This window comes from Lampetra fluviatilis, chromosome 38, assembly GCF_964198595.1.
Source record: "Lampetra fluviatilis chromosome 38, kcLamFluv1.1, whole genome shotgun sequence".
NCBI classification, from domain to species: Eukaryota; Metazoa; Chordata; class Hyperoartia; order Petromyzontiformes; family Petromyzontidae; genus Lampetra; species Lampetra fluviatilis.
The window spans coordinates 3,652,610-3,673,185 of record NC_136312.1 but is presented as its reverse complement, the minus strand read 5'-3'; the positions used below and the strand labels follow the sequence as shown (position 1 = coordinate 3,673,185).

At 53.8% G+C, this 20,576-nt stretch overlaps 1 protein-coding gene across 1 annotated transcript; it reads left to right on the top strand.

The window, feature by feature from the left end:
• Positions 1–1,700: 1,700 nt before the first annotated feature.
• On the top strand, positions 1,701–19,544 carry LOC144945565 (uncharacterized). Its single transcript, XM_078874054.1, has 6 exons — positions 1,701–2,076; positions 9,049–9,146; positions 12,554–12,649; positions 13,930–14,073; positions 15,689–15,969; positions 17,510–19,544. The coding sequence occupies exons 2-6, from the start codon at positions 9,053–9,055 to the stop codon at positions 19,529–19,531; spliced, it is 2,637 nt and encodes an 878-aa protein (XP_078730180.1). The 5' UTR covers positions 1,701–2,076; positions 9,049–9,052; the 3' UTR covers positions 19,532–19,544.
• The last annotated feature ends 1,032 nt before the right edge of the window (positions 19,545–20,576 follow it).

Genomic DNA, 20,576 nt, shown 5'->3' with positions numbered 1-20,576 from the left:
CAATCCGTTCCGAACACACACAGCTTCGAACACAATCCGTTATGAACGCAATCCGTTCCGAACACACACAGCTTCAAACACAATCCGTTCCGAACACAATCCGTTCCGAACACACACAGCTTCAAACACAATCCGTTCCGAACACAATCCGTTCCGAACACACACAGCTTCGAACACAATCCGTTCCGAACACAATCTGTTCCGAACACACACAGCTTCGAACACAATCCGTTATGAACACAATCCGTTCCGAACATACACAGCTTCGAACACAATCCGTTCCGAACACAATCAGTTCCTCACACACACAGCTTCGAACACAATCCGTTACGAACACAATCCGTTCCGAACATACACAGCTTCAAACACAATCCGTTCCGAACACAATCCGTTCCGAACACACACAGCTTCGAACACAATCCGTTCCGAACACAATCCGTTCCGAACACACACAGCTTCGAATACAATCCGTTCCGAACACAATCCGTTCCGAACACACACAGCTTCGAACACAATCCGTTCCGAACACAATCTGTTCCGAACACACACAGCTTCGAACACAATCCGTTATGAACACAATCCGTTCCGAACATACACAGCTTCGAACACAATCCGTTCCGAACACAATCCGTTCCGAACACACACAGCTTCGAATACAATCCGTTCCGAACATAATCCGTTCCGAACACACACAGCTTCGAACACAATCCGTTATGAACGCAATCCGTTCCGAACACACACAGCTTCAAACACAATCCGTTCCGAACACAATCCGTTCCGAACACACACAGCTTCAAACACAATCCGTTCCGAACACAATCCGTTCCGAACACACACAGCTTCGAACACAATCCGTTCCGAACACAATCTGTTCCGAACACACACAGCTTCGAACACAATCCGTTATGAACACAATCCGTTCCGAACATACACAGCTTCGAACACAATCCGTTCCGAACACAATCCGTTCCGAACACACACAGCTTCGAACACAATCCGTTCCGAACACAATCCGTTCCGAACACACACAGCTTCGAACACAATCCGTTATGAACGCAATCCATTCCGAACACACACAGCTTCGAACACAATCCGTTATGAACGCAATCCATTCCGAACACACATAGCTTCGAACACAATCCGTTATGAACGCAATCCGTTCCGAACACACAGCTTCGAACACAATCCGTTATGAACACAATCCGTCCTGAACACACACAGCTTCGAACACAATCCATTACGAACACACACAGCTTCGAACACAATCCGTTACGAACACAATCCGTTCCGAACACAGTTTGTCCGGAACGCAGTCAACTTCAAACAAAATTCGTTCCGAACGCAATTACAGTCGTGCAGTTCGGAACAACACAATCCGTTCCAGAACACAGTTCAGTTGGGAACAACACAACACGTGTTGTTGTGTTGTTGTTTTTGTGTGTTTGTGTGTGTGGTGTTTTGTGTGTTTGTGTGTGTGGTGTTGTTGTTGTGTGTTGTGTGTGTGGTGTTGTGTGTGTGGTGTTGTTGTTGTGTTGTGTGTTGTTGTGTTGTGTGTTGTGTGTTTGTGTGTGTGGTGTTGGTGTGTTGTGTGTGGTGTTTTGTTGTGTGTTGTTGTTGTTTTGTGTGTGGTGTTGTTGTTGTGTTGTTGTGTGTTGTTGTTGTTGTTGTGTGTGTGGTGTTGTTGTTGTGTTGTTGTTGTGTGTGTGGTGTTGTTTTGTTGTTGTTGTGTTGTTGTTGTGTGTGTGTTGTTGCGCATAGGCAGCAGCAGTAGTAGCAGCATCAGCGGTAGCAGCAGCAGCGTTCGCTGCCGCGTTCGTCTCGTGCCGCACAAACGCCGCAACCACCGCGCCCGCCCGCCCGCTCGCTCCTGCGAATACGGCGAATGATAAACACCGGCGAACACACACACACCGCACACCAACAAACAACAACAACAACCACCACAGATAAAGACGACGACGACGAAGACCAACAAACAGCGAGGGTGTTAGAGGGCCGAGGCCGCGGGGTGTCGACGCTGCGAGGCGGCCGTGGCTGTTCAGGAAACCGCGGCGAAAGCCTGCCCTAGGCCCCACGGTGAGACATTCGCGGGCGAGGGGCATTCAACACGCGACTTCTTTAAATGTTTATTAAGATCGCGAGATTTCGGTTGGTTTTTAAACCACTATCGGCGTTATTGAGTATGTTTAGATTAATATTTATTTATTTTTTAAACTGCCGAACGATTGTTAATTGTCGCGTTCATGCGCTTGCCGTTGGCGGTAATTTCTTTTCGTGCGATTATAATGTTGGTGGTTGTTGAATGGTTTGGATGTTGGTTGGCTGGGGCCTGTTCACGCGTGTTCATGTGTGTTTGTGTTCACGCGTGACAGCAAGGGAACGCACCAGTCAACACCGTTCTTATTACACTATCATTGTCCATGTGCTGTACACACACACACCCACACCCGCATGAACACGATGTCTATGTGCATAGGTGAACACCTTACAACACACATAGCTACACACGTGAACGTTGTAATCGGTCAAGGCACGGCTGTACATTTAAACATTTACACGTGGACATTCAGCTGTGTTGTACAAGCCTGCACGTGAGCGCGCGATGTAGATTGTCCCTTACAGGTGAATACACCTGCAATGCACCGTAGTTTTACACATGAACGCGCATTCAGTAAACACAGCGTAAAAACTAAATTAAGTACACGCGAACAGATATGCTGGCCAAACCCACATGAACATTAACAAATATACAGATCCCACGGCCGTCTTTGTCTTCCCCAGTGGCGATGTTTACACCCCGCACCAGGTTACTCATTTGAGGCTGAGTCGACCTAGGGGAGACCCAGGACCGGTTCAGGTATTGGCCAGCGGTGTTGGTCCTGAGCGGGAATCGAACTCGGGTCGCCGGGTTCGGAGCGTAGCAGAGTGCTCACCGCTACAAGTTTGACACGTTCACGTGTTTAGTAAAATAATAACACAGTTATTAAAACCACATATTTGTCAGTAACAATACTTGTGTGTGTGTCTGTGAGGCCTTAAAAGGAAACGTATGATGGGCGACGTTTCGGGCAATGGCCCTTCTTCATAGCACACAGAAAGGCGATGGAGACAGAGCGGATAAAAGTACTTTGTGAGACTGCGTATCACACCGTGGCATATATCTACACGCTAAATTAAACATCGTGAACATTCATGGACGAACATCTTTATCACGAATAGCATCGGTCGTGAACGTCTACGTTCAACGTGCACACACGGATTTAAATCCCTTCGCACGCCCAACGGAGGGCATTTAAATGCCCAAGAGATGACATTCTTACGAACTTTGGCAGATTAACTGTCGTACACATACAGGAGACAAAGATCCCCCGTATAGCCTGAACAGACTGTTGGGGCAAGTGCTGTTAGCGAGCACCTATGAAGGCCACCACGGCACGCGAGGGGGTGGGTGGCCAACACCACGCCCGGCCGCCTTTGTCTCCCCAGTGGCGATGATTACACACCGCACCAAGTACTCGCTTGAGGATGTATCGACCTTTGGGGAGGCCCAGGACCGGTTCAGATCATCGTCACCGGCGTTGGCCGTGAGTCGGATTCGACCTCGGGTCGCCGGATTCGTAGCGCAGTGCGCTGACCGCCACACGATCGCTCCCCGCATACAGTAGCAGACACTCACGGACACGCATACGTTTATAGCACCCGCACACACGCGCGTGGACACGCTGTCAGTGTATGTGTTTGCGAAACACAGGTATTGTTAGGAATGCGCCACTTGTGCAACACCATTCTTTGCACGTTTCGCACTTTACCTACCTTCCACGTTCTGTGCTGTCGTGACTGCATTGGAGCTCACCGCTCCCCCCCCCCCGATGGTTACTCAAGCAAATTGTGCTCCCAGTTCTCCCAACGCTTTGTCAGCGAGGTCGGCCACTCAAGAGATGGAGCGGCGATCAAACGGCGGCGAGATGTTAACTACCCCGCCTGGTGTACAGGAGGCCGCGGGTTCGATCCCGACCCTGACGCCTGCTGTATATTTGGAGTTCAGTGATACACTCCGCTGCTCCTGAAATTGTAGTTGTTGCTGTGCATCTACATTAGTAGCCGTACGATCGAAGAAGATTCGGAGTTTGCGTGTTCTCTCTTTCTTCTCGTAGCCGCGTGGATTTTTTTCCGGGTCCTCCGGTTTTTCCCTCCACGTTTTGAATTCGCACGCGTTTAGAGTATTTGGATGCTGTAAATTCACACGTGATAAGCCACTTCGTTGGGCTATCATTTGTGGCCAGATCGCTTCTGAAAAAGAGCCACATAGCTCAGTGGGCCTTACCTGGTGAAATAAAACATCGTTTTATAGTTTTAGTGTAGTTCATAGTTTAGCTCTGTGACAGGGGACCGCAGGTTAGGATTGCACCGCAGGATTGCGAGAGATGGCATTGGCTTAGAGGACGCTTTCATCCAGCAGCGGATTGACCATGGCCGACGATGATGATGAATTTGTACACGAGAAAAGTCTCTCGCTAAACCAATTCTATCGCTTTCTGATAGCGACCCCACACAAGAACTCTCTGGGGATTCGACCCCTAACCCAGGACACGGTGGTCAGCCCTAAATCTCTGCAGAACAGGGAATGGCAGATGCAGCCACCTCCTTTAATCGGTGAATAATAAAGAGCAGTCGGCAATGCGACTGGTACGGTACGTTGCACGGGTGGCTACGTACGGTGCGAAAGAAGTTCAACATACCAGAGCCAGACCATGGATCACGTGATCCCACGCTGCACCCTGCACCTCCGATTCACAGACCACGGGTTGCACGATTCCACACTTCACCCTGTGCCACCGATATCGTGAGCAATATCACGTCGTCTGTCAAGTCTCCAAAGAGGCTTTCGAATGGCTTAATGCCCTCTATATGAGCGGGTGGCCAACCCATAGCAGACCAAGAGCCAACCAGTACCCATGAGTTCTGCAAAGAGCCAAGTATATATTATATGAGTGTATATAAGTGAGCTATATATGTCTGGCCATCACAAATGATAGCTCAACGAAGTGGCTTAACATCACGTGGAAATGTATAGCAGCCAAATACTCGAAATGCACGTTGATTCTATATATGGGGGTAAAACCCGGAGGACCACGTGACCATGGGGGGAGAGAGAGAGAGACACGCAAACTCCAAATTTGCAGGCGTCATCAGGGTCGGGATCAAACCCACGACCTCCTGTATACCAGGCGAGGTAGTTAACATCTCGCCACCGAAAGTGCGTAGCGGTTCGCAAGCGGAATGTCGCGAGGTCAACTCCTCGATTGGAGAGACTCGGCCCCTGCCCTAGCAATGTGGAATTTCCACCACTGGCTCTGCAGGGCTGTAAACAGGAGGTGAGCACGGATGCCTCGATGCTTGCTTGAGCAAGAAATCACTTTGATCTCTTGGCTGTTTTAATAGGGTGCCACAGTCGCGAGATGTTAAATACCTCGCGAGGTATACAGAAGGTCGTGGGTTTGACAATAACGCCTGCTGTACAGAGAGTATTTGCCTGCTATGAAGTTCCACATGATAAGCCACTCACATTGAGCTATCATTTGTGGCCAGGTAGCTTCTGAAAAAGACCTAGGTAGCTCAGTGGGCTGCCGCTGCATAGTGGTCTGCGCACAGGGATCCGTTGCCGCGAGATTGTTTTATTGTCTTGACACCGCGGCAAGCGTTTCCAGGAAGTACGGACGACGCGTTAGACGGTCTCAAGCGAAGTCTCACGAATCTCAAATTTAACTAACACATCTTGTCGTGGGAGTTGCTCTCTTGAACTCGCCCCGCGGTGAGTGGGTGAGCAGGCGGGTGCGCAAGGTACCGGAGAAAGTGAGTGAGCGCCGATACCTCTGTGGGGAGCGGTGGTGCAGCGGTTGGTGCACTGAGCTATGAACCCGGCTACCCGAGTTAAATTCCAGCTCACGGCCAACACCCAGTAGCGATTATCTGAACCGGTCCTGGGCCTCCCCTAGGTCGACTCGGCCTCAAATGAGTACCTGGTGCGGTGTGTAATCTTCACCACTAAGGAGGCAAAGGTGGTTGGGCGTGGTGCTGGCCACCCACCCGTGCCAGCCTTCATAGAACTGCTTTCTGTGTTTAGTTTGTTGTCCTTCCCCCGCACGTCCGATTAGCACGGTTGGCTATGTACGGTGCTAAAGAAGTTCGCCATACATCGTTGTGCTACTCGCTAAGAGCACTTGCCCCAACAGTCTGTTACGGGGATCTTTGTCCTTGCTGCTAAATCTGGCTGTGCGAGTCACTCTCTAACTCACCCGCAGTGAGAGGGTAAGCCCAGTTGGTGTGTTAGCAGGGTGAGTGGGTGAGTGTGTGCTGCTGAATATGGCTTTGAGAGTCGCTATCCAACTCCTCCCACGGTGAGTAGGTGAGTGGGTGAGTAAGTGAGTGAGCAAGTGCATGAGTGCTGCTGAATCTGGCTGTGAGAGTCACTCTCTTACTTAGCCATGGTGAATGGGTGAGTCATTTGGTGTGTGAGCGGGTGAGTCGGTGAGTCTTGTTGAATCTGGCTGTGAGAGTCACTCTCTTACTTAGCCATGGTGAATGGGTGAGTCAGTTGATGTGTGAGCGGGTGAGTCGGTGAGTCTTGTTGAATCTGGCTGTGAGAGTCACTCTTAGCCATGGTGAATGGGTGAGTCAGTTGGTGTGTGAGCGGGTGAGTCGGTGAGTCTTGTTGAATCTGGCTGTGAGAGTCACTCTCTTACTTAGCCATGGTGAATGGGTGAGTCAGTTGGTGTGTGAGAGGGTGAGTCGGTGAGTCTTGTTGAATCTGGCTGTGAGAGTCACTCTCTTACTTAGCCATGGTGAATGGGTGAGTCAGTTGGTGTGTGAGCAGGTGAGTCGGTGAGTCTTGTTGAATCTGGCTGTGAGAGTCACTCTCTTACTTAGCCATGGTGAATGGGCGAGTCAGTTGGTGTGTGAGCGGGTGAGTCGGTGAGTCTTGTTGAATCTGGCTGTGAGAGTCACTCTCTTACTTAGCCATGGTGAATGGGTGAGTCAGTTGGTGTGTGAGCGGGTGAGTCGGTGAGTCTTGTTGAATCTCGCTGTGAGAGTCACTATCCAACTCACCAGTGGTGAGCGAGTGGGTGAGCGATCTGAGATGATAGTAATAATCGGCGGGTCAATCAACAGCTTGTGCACCGCGTGGCAATTACCGTAATTTCTCTCAGTTGTGTCTGGTGGTGGAGGGTCTTGTGACACAAATTTGGCCAAATCATTACGTAGTTTAACGCAAAAATATATTTTAAATTGTACAGTGATTTGTCGCGAGGAATGGCGTTCAGTGAAATCCTATTATTCAGATTCCAAGAACACAGGATGAGATGTTACTATCCTTTGTGCAAGCACTTCCAAGAGTTCATGAACAGTGAGCCTGGTGAAATTTGGGGAGCGCATCGTCAGTAGTGAACCTTTGGTTCCTAGGGTGTTTCGGCCTTTCATACTATACACCCTCCCCAAAGGCGGGCAGCGACAGGGTGATCAATCCTACGCTTGCGTCCCATTCCCAATTAGTCATAGGAGTTGCCTTGTTGTTGATAGCCAACATTCCATGGGACTATGCATGGCAGGGGCTTCCTTCTCCCTGAGTCAAGCATTGTTGACCGCATACCTCCTGGCCCTCTTACTTCGGGGCCCAGCTGGGGTCTTTCCTCTTCATCCAGAGCCACTGACTGCTGCCTTCTGCCGCCTCCGATACAGCTCTGATTGCCGAACGCTGGCTCTGGCCCTTAATTCCCAGGTCTCTAAGCAGTCTGGTTGTAGATGTTGCCAAAAAAACCTCTGCAGCCCACCTCCACTGGTCGGACTTCTGTGTTCCAGCCATGATGCCGTGCTTCGGCAGCTAGATCGGCATAGTGCAGATGTTTTCGCTCATAAGCCTCATCTACTGAGTCCTCCCAGGGTACTGTGAGCTCAATGATGAAGACCTTCTTGAGCGAACGGGACCAGAGCACCATATCAGGTCTTAGGGTGGTGGTTGCGATCTCCGCTAGCATTTTCCAGTCGCGGGCCAAGCGCAGCTGGTCTCGCTCTAATGGTGTAGAGCCGCTCTTCGGTGGTTTAGCCCCTTCGCGGACAAAGGTCGTCCGTAAGGGGTGTGATGCTGCTGGGGGTGGTAGGGAGTTGGTGGCAGCTCGCTTGTCCTCCAGGGCGGACGCAAGGTTTTTAAGGACTTGGTTGTGACGCCCAGTGTAGCGTCCTTGGGTGAGGCTTGTTTTACACCCTGTGAGAATGTGCCTGAGGTTGGCTGGCATGGAACAGAGAGCACAGTCCGGATCTTCACCATACCATTGGTGAAGATTAACTGGTGTTGGAAGGACGTCATATGTTGCTCTGATGGAAAAGCTCAACCGCCTCGCTTCCATGGCCCACAGATCCTTACACTTGATCATTGCTTCGCTTGCAATATCTGTTCATGTTTGTTAACTTAATTTTGTAATTGTGCTATGGTCGACCTAAAAATAATCTCTGTCTGAGCCAACTTGTACTACAGGGACTGTAATATTTTAAATTGATTTATGTAAGTGCAATTTCTGTCATTTGGTTAAGTTGTTTTTGCTCTGATTTTCTCTTGCTTCATTGCTATAATTGATTTATTTAGCTTTTGTCATTTTGGTAGACCAGGTGACCATTGAAAAAGTGTAGCGGTTAGCGCGCTGTGCTACGAACCCGGCGACCCAAGTTCGATTCCCGCTCGCTGTCAAAATCAGTAACGATTATCTGAACCGGTCCTGGGCCTCCCCTAGGTCGACTAAGCCTCAAATGAGTACCAAGTGCGGTGCCTAAACATCGCCACTAGGGAGACAAAGGCGGCCGGGCGTGATGCTGGCCACCCACTTCCTCGTGTGCTGTGATGGCCCTTCATAGGTGCTCGTTAACAGCACTTGCCCCTACAGTCTGTTAAAGCTATACGGGGGGCCTTTGTTTTTTTGGTGTGTGTGTGTGTGGCTTGGCGCTCCGCACGGTGACATCGGTGATCGCCAATTGTCTTGCTCTTCCCCCGACCCTTAGGATGATGAAGAAAAGAGTCGTGAAGACTCCGAACAGCCCGAGTGAGACTGTGGAGAAAGGCACTCAGACTGCGCAGTGTGACCATGTCTGCTGCCTGGGTACGCACGCACACACGTGGGTCTGTGTGATTCTATGGGTCTTTATGTGATTTTTATGGGTCTCTGTGTCAGTCTATGGGTCTCTGTGTGAGCCTATGGGTCTCTGTGTGATTCAATGGGTCTCTGTGTGAGTCCATGGGTCTTTGTGTGAGTCTCTGTGTCTCTCTGGGTCTCTCTGTGTGAGTCTCTGGGTCTCTCTGTGTGAGTCTCTGGGTCTCTCTGTGTGAGTCTCTGGGTCTCTTTGTGTGAGTCTCTGTGTCTCTCTGTGTGAGTCTCTAGGTCTGTGTGAGTCTCTAGGTCTGTGTGAGTCTCTGTGTCTCTCTGTGTGAGTCTCTGTGTCTCTCTGTGTGAGTCTCTGTGTCTCTCTGTGTGAGTCTCTGGGTCTCTCTGTGTGAGTCTCTGTATCTCTGTGTGTGAGTCTCTGTGTCTCTCTGTGTGAGTCTATGGGTCTTTGTGTGATTTTATGTGTCTCTGTGTGCGTCTATGGGTCTCTGTGTGAGTCCATGGGTCTCTGTGTGAGTCTCTGGGTCTCTCTGTGTGAGTCTCTGGGTCTCTCTGTGTGAGTCTCTGGGTCTCTCTGTGTGAGTCTCTGCGTCTCTCTGTGTGAGTCTCTAGGTCTGTGTGAGTCTCTAGGTCTGTGTGAGTCTCTGTGTCTCTCTGTGTGAGCCTCTGTGTCTCTCTGTGTGAGTCTCTGTGTCTCTCTGTGTGAGTCTCTGGGTCTCTCTGTGTGAGTCTCTGTGTCTCTGTGTGTGAGTCTCTGTGTCTCTCTGTGTGAGTCTATGGGTCATTGTGTGATTTTATGTGTCTCTGTGTGCGTCTATGTGTCTCTGGTTGAGTCCATGGGTCTCTGTGTGAGTCTCTGGGTCTCTCTGTCTCTCTGTGTGAGTCTCTGTGTCTTTCTGTGTGAGTCTCTGTGTCTCTCTGTGTGAGTCTCTGGGTCTCTGTGTAAGTCTCTAAGTCTCTCTGTGTGAGTCTCTGGGTCTCTCTGTGTGAGTCTCTGGGTCTCTCTGTGTGAGTCTCTGGGTCTCTCTGTGTGAGTCTCTGGGTCTCTCTGTGTGAGTCTCTGGGTCTCTCTGTGTGAGTCTCTGGGTCTCTCTGTGTGAGTCTCTGGGTCTCTCCGTGCCCACTGCGAATGTCCTCGCCGCTACAAAGCCAGCCGCTCGATTCACAACCTGGGCATCGATTTTTCATCGCCAGCTCGGCCCGACATCCGCTACGAAAGCAGCACGGGAAGGGAGGCGGGGACCTCCCGATGTGGCCTCGCAGGCTCTGCGTTGTGCCTTCACAGCACTCACTGCCACGCTAGTCTCTCTGTGGCTCTGTACGGCTCTATGTATTAACAACCATAGTCTCTTCTTGGTTCTTTCGGTAAAGTCACGTAGAATTGAAATAATAAAATAATAAAAATAAAACATAATAAAATAATTATCACGACGTTTCGGCCACAACGCAAGTAGCCGTCCTCAGGTGGAGAACAGGTCTGTCGAGGAGACAGAGGAGACAGAGTCATTCAGACTCTGTCTCCTTTGTGGCCGAAACGTCGTGAGAATGATTTTATTATGTTTTATTTTTATTATTTTATTATTTCAATTCTACGTGATTCTAGATTTGAAGCTTTCGTGACTGCAATGATTCATATTCTCAGGTTTTTTCGGTAAAGTCACGTAGGTAAAACATTAAAAGTAATGAAAGTAAAATAAAACAAAACAAAAATAAAAATAAAATTCACGACGTTTCGGAGGCAACACAAGTCTCCGTCATCAGGTGGGACCGTCACAGCTAGATTAGCTGCATCAAGTGAAGCAATGATTCAAGATGTAATCCCTTATAAGCAAGTTGAAGGGGGGAGGAGAGGGGGGGGGGAGTTCATCAGAATGTGGTAGCCAATGAATGGAACGTATCGGGAGGGAGGGGGGTGGGAGGGGGAGGGAGCCAACAAAACATTTGGCGACGGCTTGGACGCGGCTGCTGCGCACGCCAACACAATGGGCAGAAAGGGGGGAGGGGAGGTCTGATACACATGATAGAACAAAGGAACGAAAAAGCCCATGTTTATACCAATGCAGGCTGAAAAATGAAGAGAGTACTGTTAAAAATAACTGGGGATGTTAACACTCGGTGAAGTAAATTAAAATAGTGCCTGTCAGATAAGATGGTCCAAAAAGTGTAATTAAGTCTTTTTTGCGTGGTTAATAACATCTTTCCAGTGATTACTGAGTTTGTACCCATCATCACGGTTGAAATTATGTCTGTGTTTGTATATTTGTATGGCTTCGTGTACAAACCTTTGATGGTAGCCAGGAGGCTTGCAGAGAACCTTGGTTTCGGAAAAGACAATTTCATGAGAGCCCGCCGAGTTGTAGCAATGATCGGCAACGGCCGAAGAATCAGTTCTGCCGTGTTTCAGATCTGACTTGTGCTCGCGGACACGATCAGCAACATGACGTTTTGTTTCTCCAATGTAGCAATCACCACAAATGCAACTCAATTTGTAGACTCCAGGATACTGTAAGTCAGGAACGACATCCTTCACAGATGGAATCAGATCACGGATTTTATGCACTGTGCTGAATCGGACTTGGATCTTATGTTTGTTTAGAATTTTGGAGATCTTTTTGGTCACGCCTGCTATGTATGGTAACGTGATAGTTTTGGTCGGAGTTTCATGTGGTTGTTTCTGTGTGGTGGGAGAGACAGCTTGGCGGATAGTACGGTCAGAGTATCCGTTCATCCTGAGGGCCCGATGTACATGTCTTAATTCATCAGTCAGGTGGTGTTGGTCAGAAATGCCATGGGCTCTGTGGTATAGCGTTTTGATGAGAGAATTCTTTTGAGATGGGTGGTGGTGGGAATCCGGTTTCAGGTAGGAATCTGTGTGGGTGGCTTTCCTGTAGACAGAATGTCCCAAGGATCCGTCAAGCCTACTTTACCGAAAGAACCAAGAAGATGAATCCTTGCAGTCACGAAAGCTTTAAATCGAAACCGATGTCTCTACACGAGTCCGTGGGTCCCTACGCGAGTTTGTACGTTGCTGTATCTTCACGACGCATGCCTCGTAATAGGTTTTTACCCTTTCAACTGGTACAAAAACTGACACCTTTATACAAGGCATCATGTTTGCAATAACCATAACACAAGCAGTCAAAATGCAAACAAAAAGAAACAACTCTGATGATGATAATGATATGCACTGTCCTTGAAGTTGATTGGTCCACACCCGAGACAGCTTTTCTTAGAGCCTAGTCTCTATTGGTGTTGGACCAGATGACGCCAAAAGGCGTACAACTCAAAGACAGCGCACTATCAGAGTATTTTGTACCAGTCGAAAGGGTAAAAACCTATTACTATATTTTGTCACTAGTAAAGGAGATGTCTCATAGTGACGCATGCCTCGTTGCTGCTCGCAGGCCACAGCACGGAGCTTGGAGACCCGCCGCTCCTGCAGAGACAAGCTTCCACTTCCAAGGCTGGCATCCAGCAGATCATCGAATGCTTCCGCTCCGGTACGGCCAGCGCAACGGGCAAAACGCTCTCGCAGCCTCTTCCCCTCCGTGGTAACACGCAGGGCGAGGTCTGTGAAAAAGAGCTTCATAGCTCATCGGATTCCTCCTGTATAAATACATATTCTGATTATGATTCTGAACATGTAACGTGTTATGTACGTACGGTATGTTCTCATTTAACGTGGTAGAACGCCGCGTTTATGGAAAAATTGCATTATAATAAAGATAAATAATATATAATATAGGGTACAGCACAGTCTGCGATAACACACAAGATGCGTACGCAGGCTAAGCAAAGACTGAGGCGCATGAGTAGGCATCCAGTAGCATCCCAATGCCTTGTGTGATGCTATGCTGAGTCAGCCGTACAACCCGCTTATTACTGCTCGGGCGACGATGTTCTGTTTTCTCGATCGCGTTATTACCAATTCGCATCCGCGTTATAAAAAATGCATTCCCTAATATATTCATCGGGTTATATCCAATTCGCGTTATAAAAACACCACGCGTTATAGGAGAACAACCCATATGTATGTTGACTTTCTTTCGCACCGAACGTAGCCAGCCATGCTAATGGGAAGTGTGGGGGAAGGACAACAAACTAAACATGAAAAGCAATTCTAAAGAAATTAGCTTTCAATCCAGATGACGTAAAAGTGCACCGCTCCAGTAGCTCCGTAATCTCGAGAAGGAAGAACTTTCCAGACGGCTGCAGAAACGCATCTGAAAGTGCGCGATGCGGTGAGCGTCTCTTTTATCGACGGCTAGCTAAAGGCCGCTGCTGAGAGGATGACCGGAGTTCGCGTGATGATGGTTTATGCTCCTTGGCGAGATCAGCGAGGTCTCATTTGTGGCAAGCACCTTGTGTGTCATGAGCACTCCCATGTAATGTATTCGTTCAGCCACTGGAAGCTCTGTAACGCGCACCGCTCTTGTGTCAATCCGGGGGTGGGGGGGTGGTCACCCTTGCTAGGGTAAGGGGCAGTGGGTGGTGGCGCGGTGGTAACGTTAATGCCCAGCTGCAAGGACGGACCTGGGTTCAATTCCTGAACCCGGCCGCATTGTTGCGCGGAGTTTGTGTGTTCTCCCCCTGTTCTACAGTGTGAGTTATATGATTGGAGTTTATTTATTCTTTCCCCCTGTTCCACGTTGATTCCCTCCCTCCCTCCGTCCCTCCCTCCCTCCCTCCCTCCCTCCCTCCCTCCCTCCCTCCCTCCCTCCCTCCCTCCCTCCCTCCCTCCCTCCCTCCCTCCCTCCTCTCCCTCCCTCCCTCCCGATAGGCACCCGGGAGCTGAGGAATCTCCTGCTGCGGGAGGTTGACACGATCTTCGAGTGCCGTCTGTGCCGGGGCCTCTTTCGGGGGCTGCCCAACCTGGTGACGCACCGCGAGCACTACTGCCGCACCGCGCTGCCCGGCAGCCAAGGTTCGGTCTCCCCGCCCACCCGGCCCACCCCGCCCACCCAACTACCCGTCCACCCTCCCGCCAACCCGCCCAACTACCTGCCCAAATACTCGCCTACCCACCCAACTACCCACCTGCTTGTTCAAACACCCGCCCACCCACCCAACCGCCCAACTACCTGGCCACCCTCCCGCCAACCCGCCCAACTACCCGCCCAAATACCCACCCAAATACTCGCCTACCCACCCAACTACCCACCTGCTTGTTCAAATACCCGCCCACCCACCCAAACACCCAACTACCTGGCCACCCGCCCAACCAAGTACTCCGTGCCGTGTGTGAGCATCAGCACTGGGGGAGACGGAGGCTGGCCGAAATGAGTTTTCAATCGATAGGCTTTAAAAGTGCGTAGCTCCAGTGGCTTCCTAATATCGGAAGGAAGAGTGTTCCAGACGGCCGCAGAAGCGCATCTGATGGCTAGCCAAAAGCCGCTGCTGCTGCTAGGATGACTGTGGTTCACGCGATGGTTTATGCTCCTTGACGAGATTGTGATTAATTTGTGTGTCATCTTTCTTCTTCCGTGCGGCGGATGTAGATGCAGAGCAACAACTACAATTTCACTTTCAGGTGGTCTCGGCAGATAGCCGCATCAGGAGCGGTAGTGGAGTGTATCGCTGCGATGTCTCCTTCGTATTTATAGATTTGGCATTGCGTCGTTATACGGTCTGTTCAGGATGACCACAGTCGCACACTACTGGAACGTTTTTAATTGTTAATTTGTGCATCAACTATCCCCATCTGCCATGGTTTGTGCAGTGGATGTGGTTTAGGGTGGACCATGAGACTAGGGTTGCTAATGTCTAACGTATTTCTTCGGCCACCGGAAGCCAATGCAACTGGAAGAGCACTCGACTGACACGATCGTGTGTGTGTGTGCGCACGTGCGTCTCGTGTGTATGTCTGTGTGTGCATCTCGTGTGTATGTGTGTGTGTCTCGTGTGTATGTGTGTGTGTGTGTGTGTCTCGTGTGTATGTGTGTGTGTCTCGTGTGTATGTGTGTGTGTCTCGTGTGTATGTGTGTGTGTCTCGTGTGTATGTGTGTGTGTCTCGTGTGTATGTGTGTGTGTGTGTGCGCGTCTCGTGTGTGTGTGTGTGTGCGTCTCGTGTGTGTGCGGCGTGTGTGTGTGTGTGCGTGCACGTGTGTCTCGTGTGTATGTCTGTGCTTGCGTCTCGTGTGTGGCTTGTGTGTGTGTGCGCGTCTCGTGTGTGTGTGTGCGTCTCGTGTGTGTGTGTGTGTGCGTCTCGTGTGTGTGTGTGCGTCTCGTGTGTGTGTGTGCGTTTCGTGTGTGTGTGTGCGTCTCGTGTGTGTGTGTGTGTGCGTCTCGTGTGTGTGTGTGTGTGTGTGCGTCTCGTGTGTGTGTGCGTCTCGTGTGTGTGTGTGCGTCTCGTGTGTGTGTGTGTGCGTCTCGTGTGTGTGTGTGTGCGTCTCGTGTGTGTGTGTGTGCGGCTTGTGTCTGTGTGTGCGTCTCGTGTGTGTGCGCGTCTCGTGTGTGTGTGTGTGTGCGCACGTCTTGTGTGTGTGTGTGCGGCGTGTGTGTGTGTGCGCGTCTCGTGTGTATGTGTGCATGTTACGCAGACGAGCTGGGCCGTGGCGATGAGCCAGGCCACACGCGCGTCGCTCGGGACCTGCTGGACGCGATGGCGCCGCGAGACGACATCGGCGAGGGCGGCGACGGCGACGCCCGCGCGGCGCCGGACTACGTGCTGCGTCTGCAGGCCATCGGCGGCAACCCCCACGCCGTCTTCCAGCACGTGAGCAGCGCCGGCGCCTCGGCACGCCGGGGCCCTCCGCAGGACGGGCAGCCCGTGCCGCAGCCGCCCGCCGCCGCCCTGGCCGGCGGGAGAGACGCCGGCGCGGTGGGTGAACTGGGCGGTCTTTCGTCGATGCCGGCTCATTGTCGCCGTGGCGAGATGTTAACTGCCTCGCCTGGTATGCAGGAGGTCGTGGGTTCGATCCCGACCAGAGGTCGCAAACGGGTTTTGATTCCTTACCCGTACCCGTACCCGGCCGCACCAGGGTCGCAAATGGGTACCCGGTACCCGTACCCGGCCGGGTACAGGTACCCGTTCCCTACCCGTACCCGTACCCTACCCGAAATGAGCGACAAACGGTGACTCACCAGTGACTCACGGCCTACCCGTACCCGACCGCACCAGGGTCGCAAACGGCTACCCGTACCCATACCCGGCTGGGTACGGGTAGCCGGGTATCGGGTAGGGTACGGGTATCGGGTACCCGGTTGCGACCTCTGATCCCGACCCTGACGCCACCTGTTATGTATTTGGAGTTTGCGTCTCTCTCTCTCCCCCGGTGTTGGTCGCTTTTTTGGCCGCTTTAAATTTCCACGTGATAATAGGCCGCTTTGTTGAGCGATCATTTGTGACCGGGTCGCTCATTGGGCCCCTTACCTGGTCAATTAAAAATAGTTTAGTTTTGGCGTCTCTGATGTAACCGCTGTGATTCCCCTGCAGGAGAGAGAGGGACACCCAGGCCAGAGTTGAGATCCAGGGTCTTGGTACAGACATACCTCCTGTAGCGCGACGGATGCATCCTTCGTAATGCTGTACGAAACGGCGCTTTCGGAGGTCATGAGAACATGGTTCCGCTGGAGATGCGTGTGCGCTGATCCACGCACGAATTTTCCTCCAGGACAAAGAGCGTGATGAGGAAACGGCGTTATAGGAGGCAGCACTGTAAGAGGAATGCCGGTATTGCTGGCTTGGTGTCTCCATTACCACCGCTTGTGCAGTGCCGGCCTTCATAGGCGCTCGCTAACAGCACTTGCCCCAACAGTATGTTAAGGCTATACAGGGGATCTTTGTCTTTGTGCACGTGTGTGTGCGGTAGTGCAGTGGTGAGTGTGCTATGCTACGTATGTATGTGTTGAACTTTTTTCGCACCGTACATAGCCAACCGTGCGAATCGGGGGTGCAGGGAAACAAACGAAACACAAAGAGCGGATTTAAAGAAGCCGTTGTCAAAGGAAAGAAATGCGCTGCGAAACCGGCGACCCGGGTTCTAAATCCCGCCCACAGCCAATACCGGTGACGATTATCTGAACGGTTCCTGGGCCTCCCTTGGGCCAACTTAGTCTCAAATGAGCACTTTGTACGGTGTGTATACGGGGATCATTGCCTATGTTGTGTGTTCCACTTGAGAGCTTTTGACACTACTTTGGCCTCAAAGTTTAACCATCCCGTAGCTGGGTCTGATAGCACTGTGGTGCATTCCTGGTGTGGTGCGCATGCGTCTTCACGCGTCTTCACGCGTCTTCACGCGTCTTCACGCGTCGTCACGCGTCGTCTAGGGGGGAGAGGCAACGGCGGCCGGGCCCTCGCCCCACCAGCCCGTTGAGGCCTACACGGGGGACCTTTGCCCTTTGCCTGTCGTGAGCAGGACCGGGGCGAGCGGGGCAACGCGGCGCAGACCGCCGCCGGCGCCCCCTTTGCCGGCGTCGCCTCTGCCGGCGCCGCGACCGCGACGACCCAGCCGAGCGGCGGCAGGGAGCGACCGCGCAAGAACCGCAAGCTCTCGCGCTGCACGTTCTGCAAGGGCACGTTCACCTCCAAGATCGGCCTGCGCCTGCACACGGCCCGGGCTCACCTCGGGCTGCTGCGCGCCGGGCGTCCGGACGCCGACTCGGCCGGCGTCGGCGCGGCGCCCGCGTCCCCGTCGTCGCCCGCCGCCGAGGGCCGCCGCGACCGGACGTTCGGCTCCGGGGCCGAGCTCCTGGAGCGCTTCCTGGAGCGCGACGGCGGCGAGCGCGGGGAGGGGCCCGGCGACGGCACCGCGTCGCCCGTGTCCGGCTCGCGGCCGCGGGGAGCCGCCGTCGGCGGCCACGGCCACCCCGGCGCGGAGGAGGCCTTCGCGTCGGGTCTCTACTCCCCGCTCGGCGCGCCGCCGTCGCCCGACCCGCCGCCCGGTGGGGCCCCGGGGCCATCCCGGCGGCTCTCCGCGCCGAGGGCCGACGCCGGGTTCGTCGACTCAGCCGGTGGCAGGGAGGGGACGGCCCTGGACGACGACGGAGTAGACGGCGGCAGAGACGGCGGCGGCGGCGACGGCGGAGGAGGAGGAGGGAGGGGGAACTCGGCGGTGGCCGAGCCGGGGGAGGTCGGGTCGTCGGCGACATCGGTGCTGGCGGCGACGCCGCAAGGCGACGGGCCGGCCGGCGGCGACGCGGGGCGGGCGCGGGGCGGGAGCCGGCGTTCGCTCAAGGCTCGCAAGAAGAAGTTCTGTCCCCTGTGCTGCAAGGCGTTCTTTGACCACCGCGGGGTCAAGAAGCACCTGAAGAAGGTCCACAAGGTGAGGAGGAGCCAAGCGACGGCAGCGGCGTCGGCGTCAGTGGGAGACACCGAGCGGAAATGCGAGCCCCCCGGCAGAGCGTCGGGCGAGCCGGAAGCGCGGGCCGCCGATCCGGGTCTCGACAAATCTCCTGGCAGAGCCGCGGGTAGGGTAAGGAAGCCCCGCGGGGTCGGCGATGCGAGTGAGCGCACCGAAGGCGGCGGCGGCGGCGACGGCGGTGGTGGTGGGGTGGGTCGGCGCCCCAACAACGTTTGCCCCGTGTGCGACAAATCATTCTCGAGGTCTAGCCACATCGTGCGGCACATGGAGACCATGCACACGGCCACGCAACAACCCGGCGCCACCGCCGGCGCCACCGCCGGCGCCAGTGCCGGCAACGCCGTTGTCGGGGTGAAGGAGACGCCGCTCAAAAAGAGCCGGTGCGGTAAAAATGCTCCGGCCGGCACGAGGGCCAAGAAGGCAACTCGTAAACCGACGCCTCCACCGCCGCCACCGCCGCCGCCGCCCCTGCCCCTCGCTGACGCCCGGGGAAGCGACGCTCGCTCGAGGAGGGACGCCGGGCAACCTCGCGGCACGGGTCGCGCAGGCGCGCGGAAGCGCGCCGCCGAGTCTCCCTCGCCGGTTTCGCCCAAGACGCCCAAGTTGACGCCCAAGTCGCTGCTGCCCAAGCCGCCGCCGAAGTCGCCGCCGAAGTCGCCGCCGAAGTCGCCGCCGAAGTCGCCGCCGGCGAGGCCGTCGTCGGTCGCCGACGCCGCCGCCGTGTCGCCCGCGGAGGGTCTGGCGTACGTGCGCGCCGTGTGCGATGACGCGCGCCTGCGTTGCGGCCTGTGCTCGCAGCGCTTCCGGGCGCCGGCGGCGCTGCGGCGCCACGCCAGGACGCACTTCTCCCGCGACCGCCGCTTCGTGCGCCTCTTCCGGTGCCCGCGCTGCGACTTCGAATCGTGCTGCCGCGACGCCGTCGGGGTGCACCTCGTGGCCACGCACCGGCCCAAGACCAAGGATCGGGCCGCGCTGCTGCTGCGCGTGCACAAGGAGCAGATGCTGAGGCCCGCTAAGGCCGCCCTGCAGTCCATCCTGCGGCGGCAGCAGCAGCTGCAGCAGCGCGACGTGCGGTGACGCGTCGGTTGCGTTCGGGTGGTCCGGGGTGGGGTACGGGGGGGGGGGGCCTAAAGGAGGAGGCTGCCGTGCGGGCCGACGCGGTGGCAGGGTTTGCAGTGAGCACGGTCGGCTACGCGCGGTGCGGAAGACGTTCAACGTACGTACTGGCGCTGGCTAGGATCGTTGGCTCGGCGTGGTTTTGCCCGGTACCCTTTGCTGTAGGAGAGGGGAGGTTACCATGAGTGTGCGTGTTTGTGTGTGTGTGTGTGCGCGTGCGTGTGCGTGCGTGCGTGTGTGTGGGGGGAGTGGTAGTGTAGCGGTTAGCGCGCTGCGCTACAAACCCGGCGATGCGAGTTCGATTCCCGCTCACGGCCAACACCGGTGACGATTATCTGAACCGGTCCTGGGCCTCCCCCAGGTCGACTCTGCCTCAAATGAGTACCTGGTGCGGTGTGTAAACACCGCCACTAGGGAGACAAAGGCAGCCGGGCGTGGTGCTGGCCACCCACACCCTCGTGTGCCGTGCCGGCCTTCATAGGCGCTGTTGTTGCTCGCTAACAGCAGCTATACGGGGAATCTGTGTCCCGCCGGGTGGTCTGGAGGTCCGAGCGTGAAGCGAGGCGCCGTTGATGGCCTGGACCCGGATCCCAACCGCTGTCACACGTGGGTACGTTGCGTCTACAAGCGCTGCCGTGTTGATTATCTTGGCATGGCCATCAGGGACTGCACAGTAACCTTCAGGTCAATTGATATCATATATTTATTAAAATGAACTAAACTAAAACTATAAAACTACTTTTTATTTTACCAGCTAAGGCCCAATGAGCTATGTAGCTTTTTTTTCAGAAGTATCCTGGCTATCACAGCGAATGACATCTCAATGAAGTGGATTATCAGGTGGAAAAGTATAGCAGTCAAATGCTCGAATTCTAAATGTGGAGGGAAGAGCCGGAGAAAAATCCACGTGACCACGTGAAGAGAGACACGCAAACTCCAAATATACAGCAGCAGGCGTCAGGGTGGGGATCGAACCCACGACCTCCTGCACACCAGGCGAGGTAGT

Bases quoted from the DNA above. Each gene is read 5' to 3' on its own strand.
- LOC144945565 (XM_078874054.1), top strand. From the start codon at position 9,053: ATGAAGAAAAGAGTCGTGAAGACTCCGAACAGCCCGAGTGAGACTGTG. The intron at 9,147-12,553 runs GTACGCACGCAC...TGCTGCTCGCAG, and splicing joins TGACCATGTCTGCTGCCTGG to GCCACAGCACGGAGCTTGGA. The intron at 15,970-17,509 runs GTGGGTGAACTG...TGTCGTGAGCAG, and splicing joins GCGGGAGAGACGCCGGCGCG to GACCGGGGCGAGCGGGGCAA.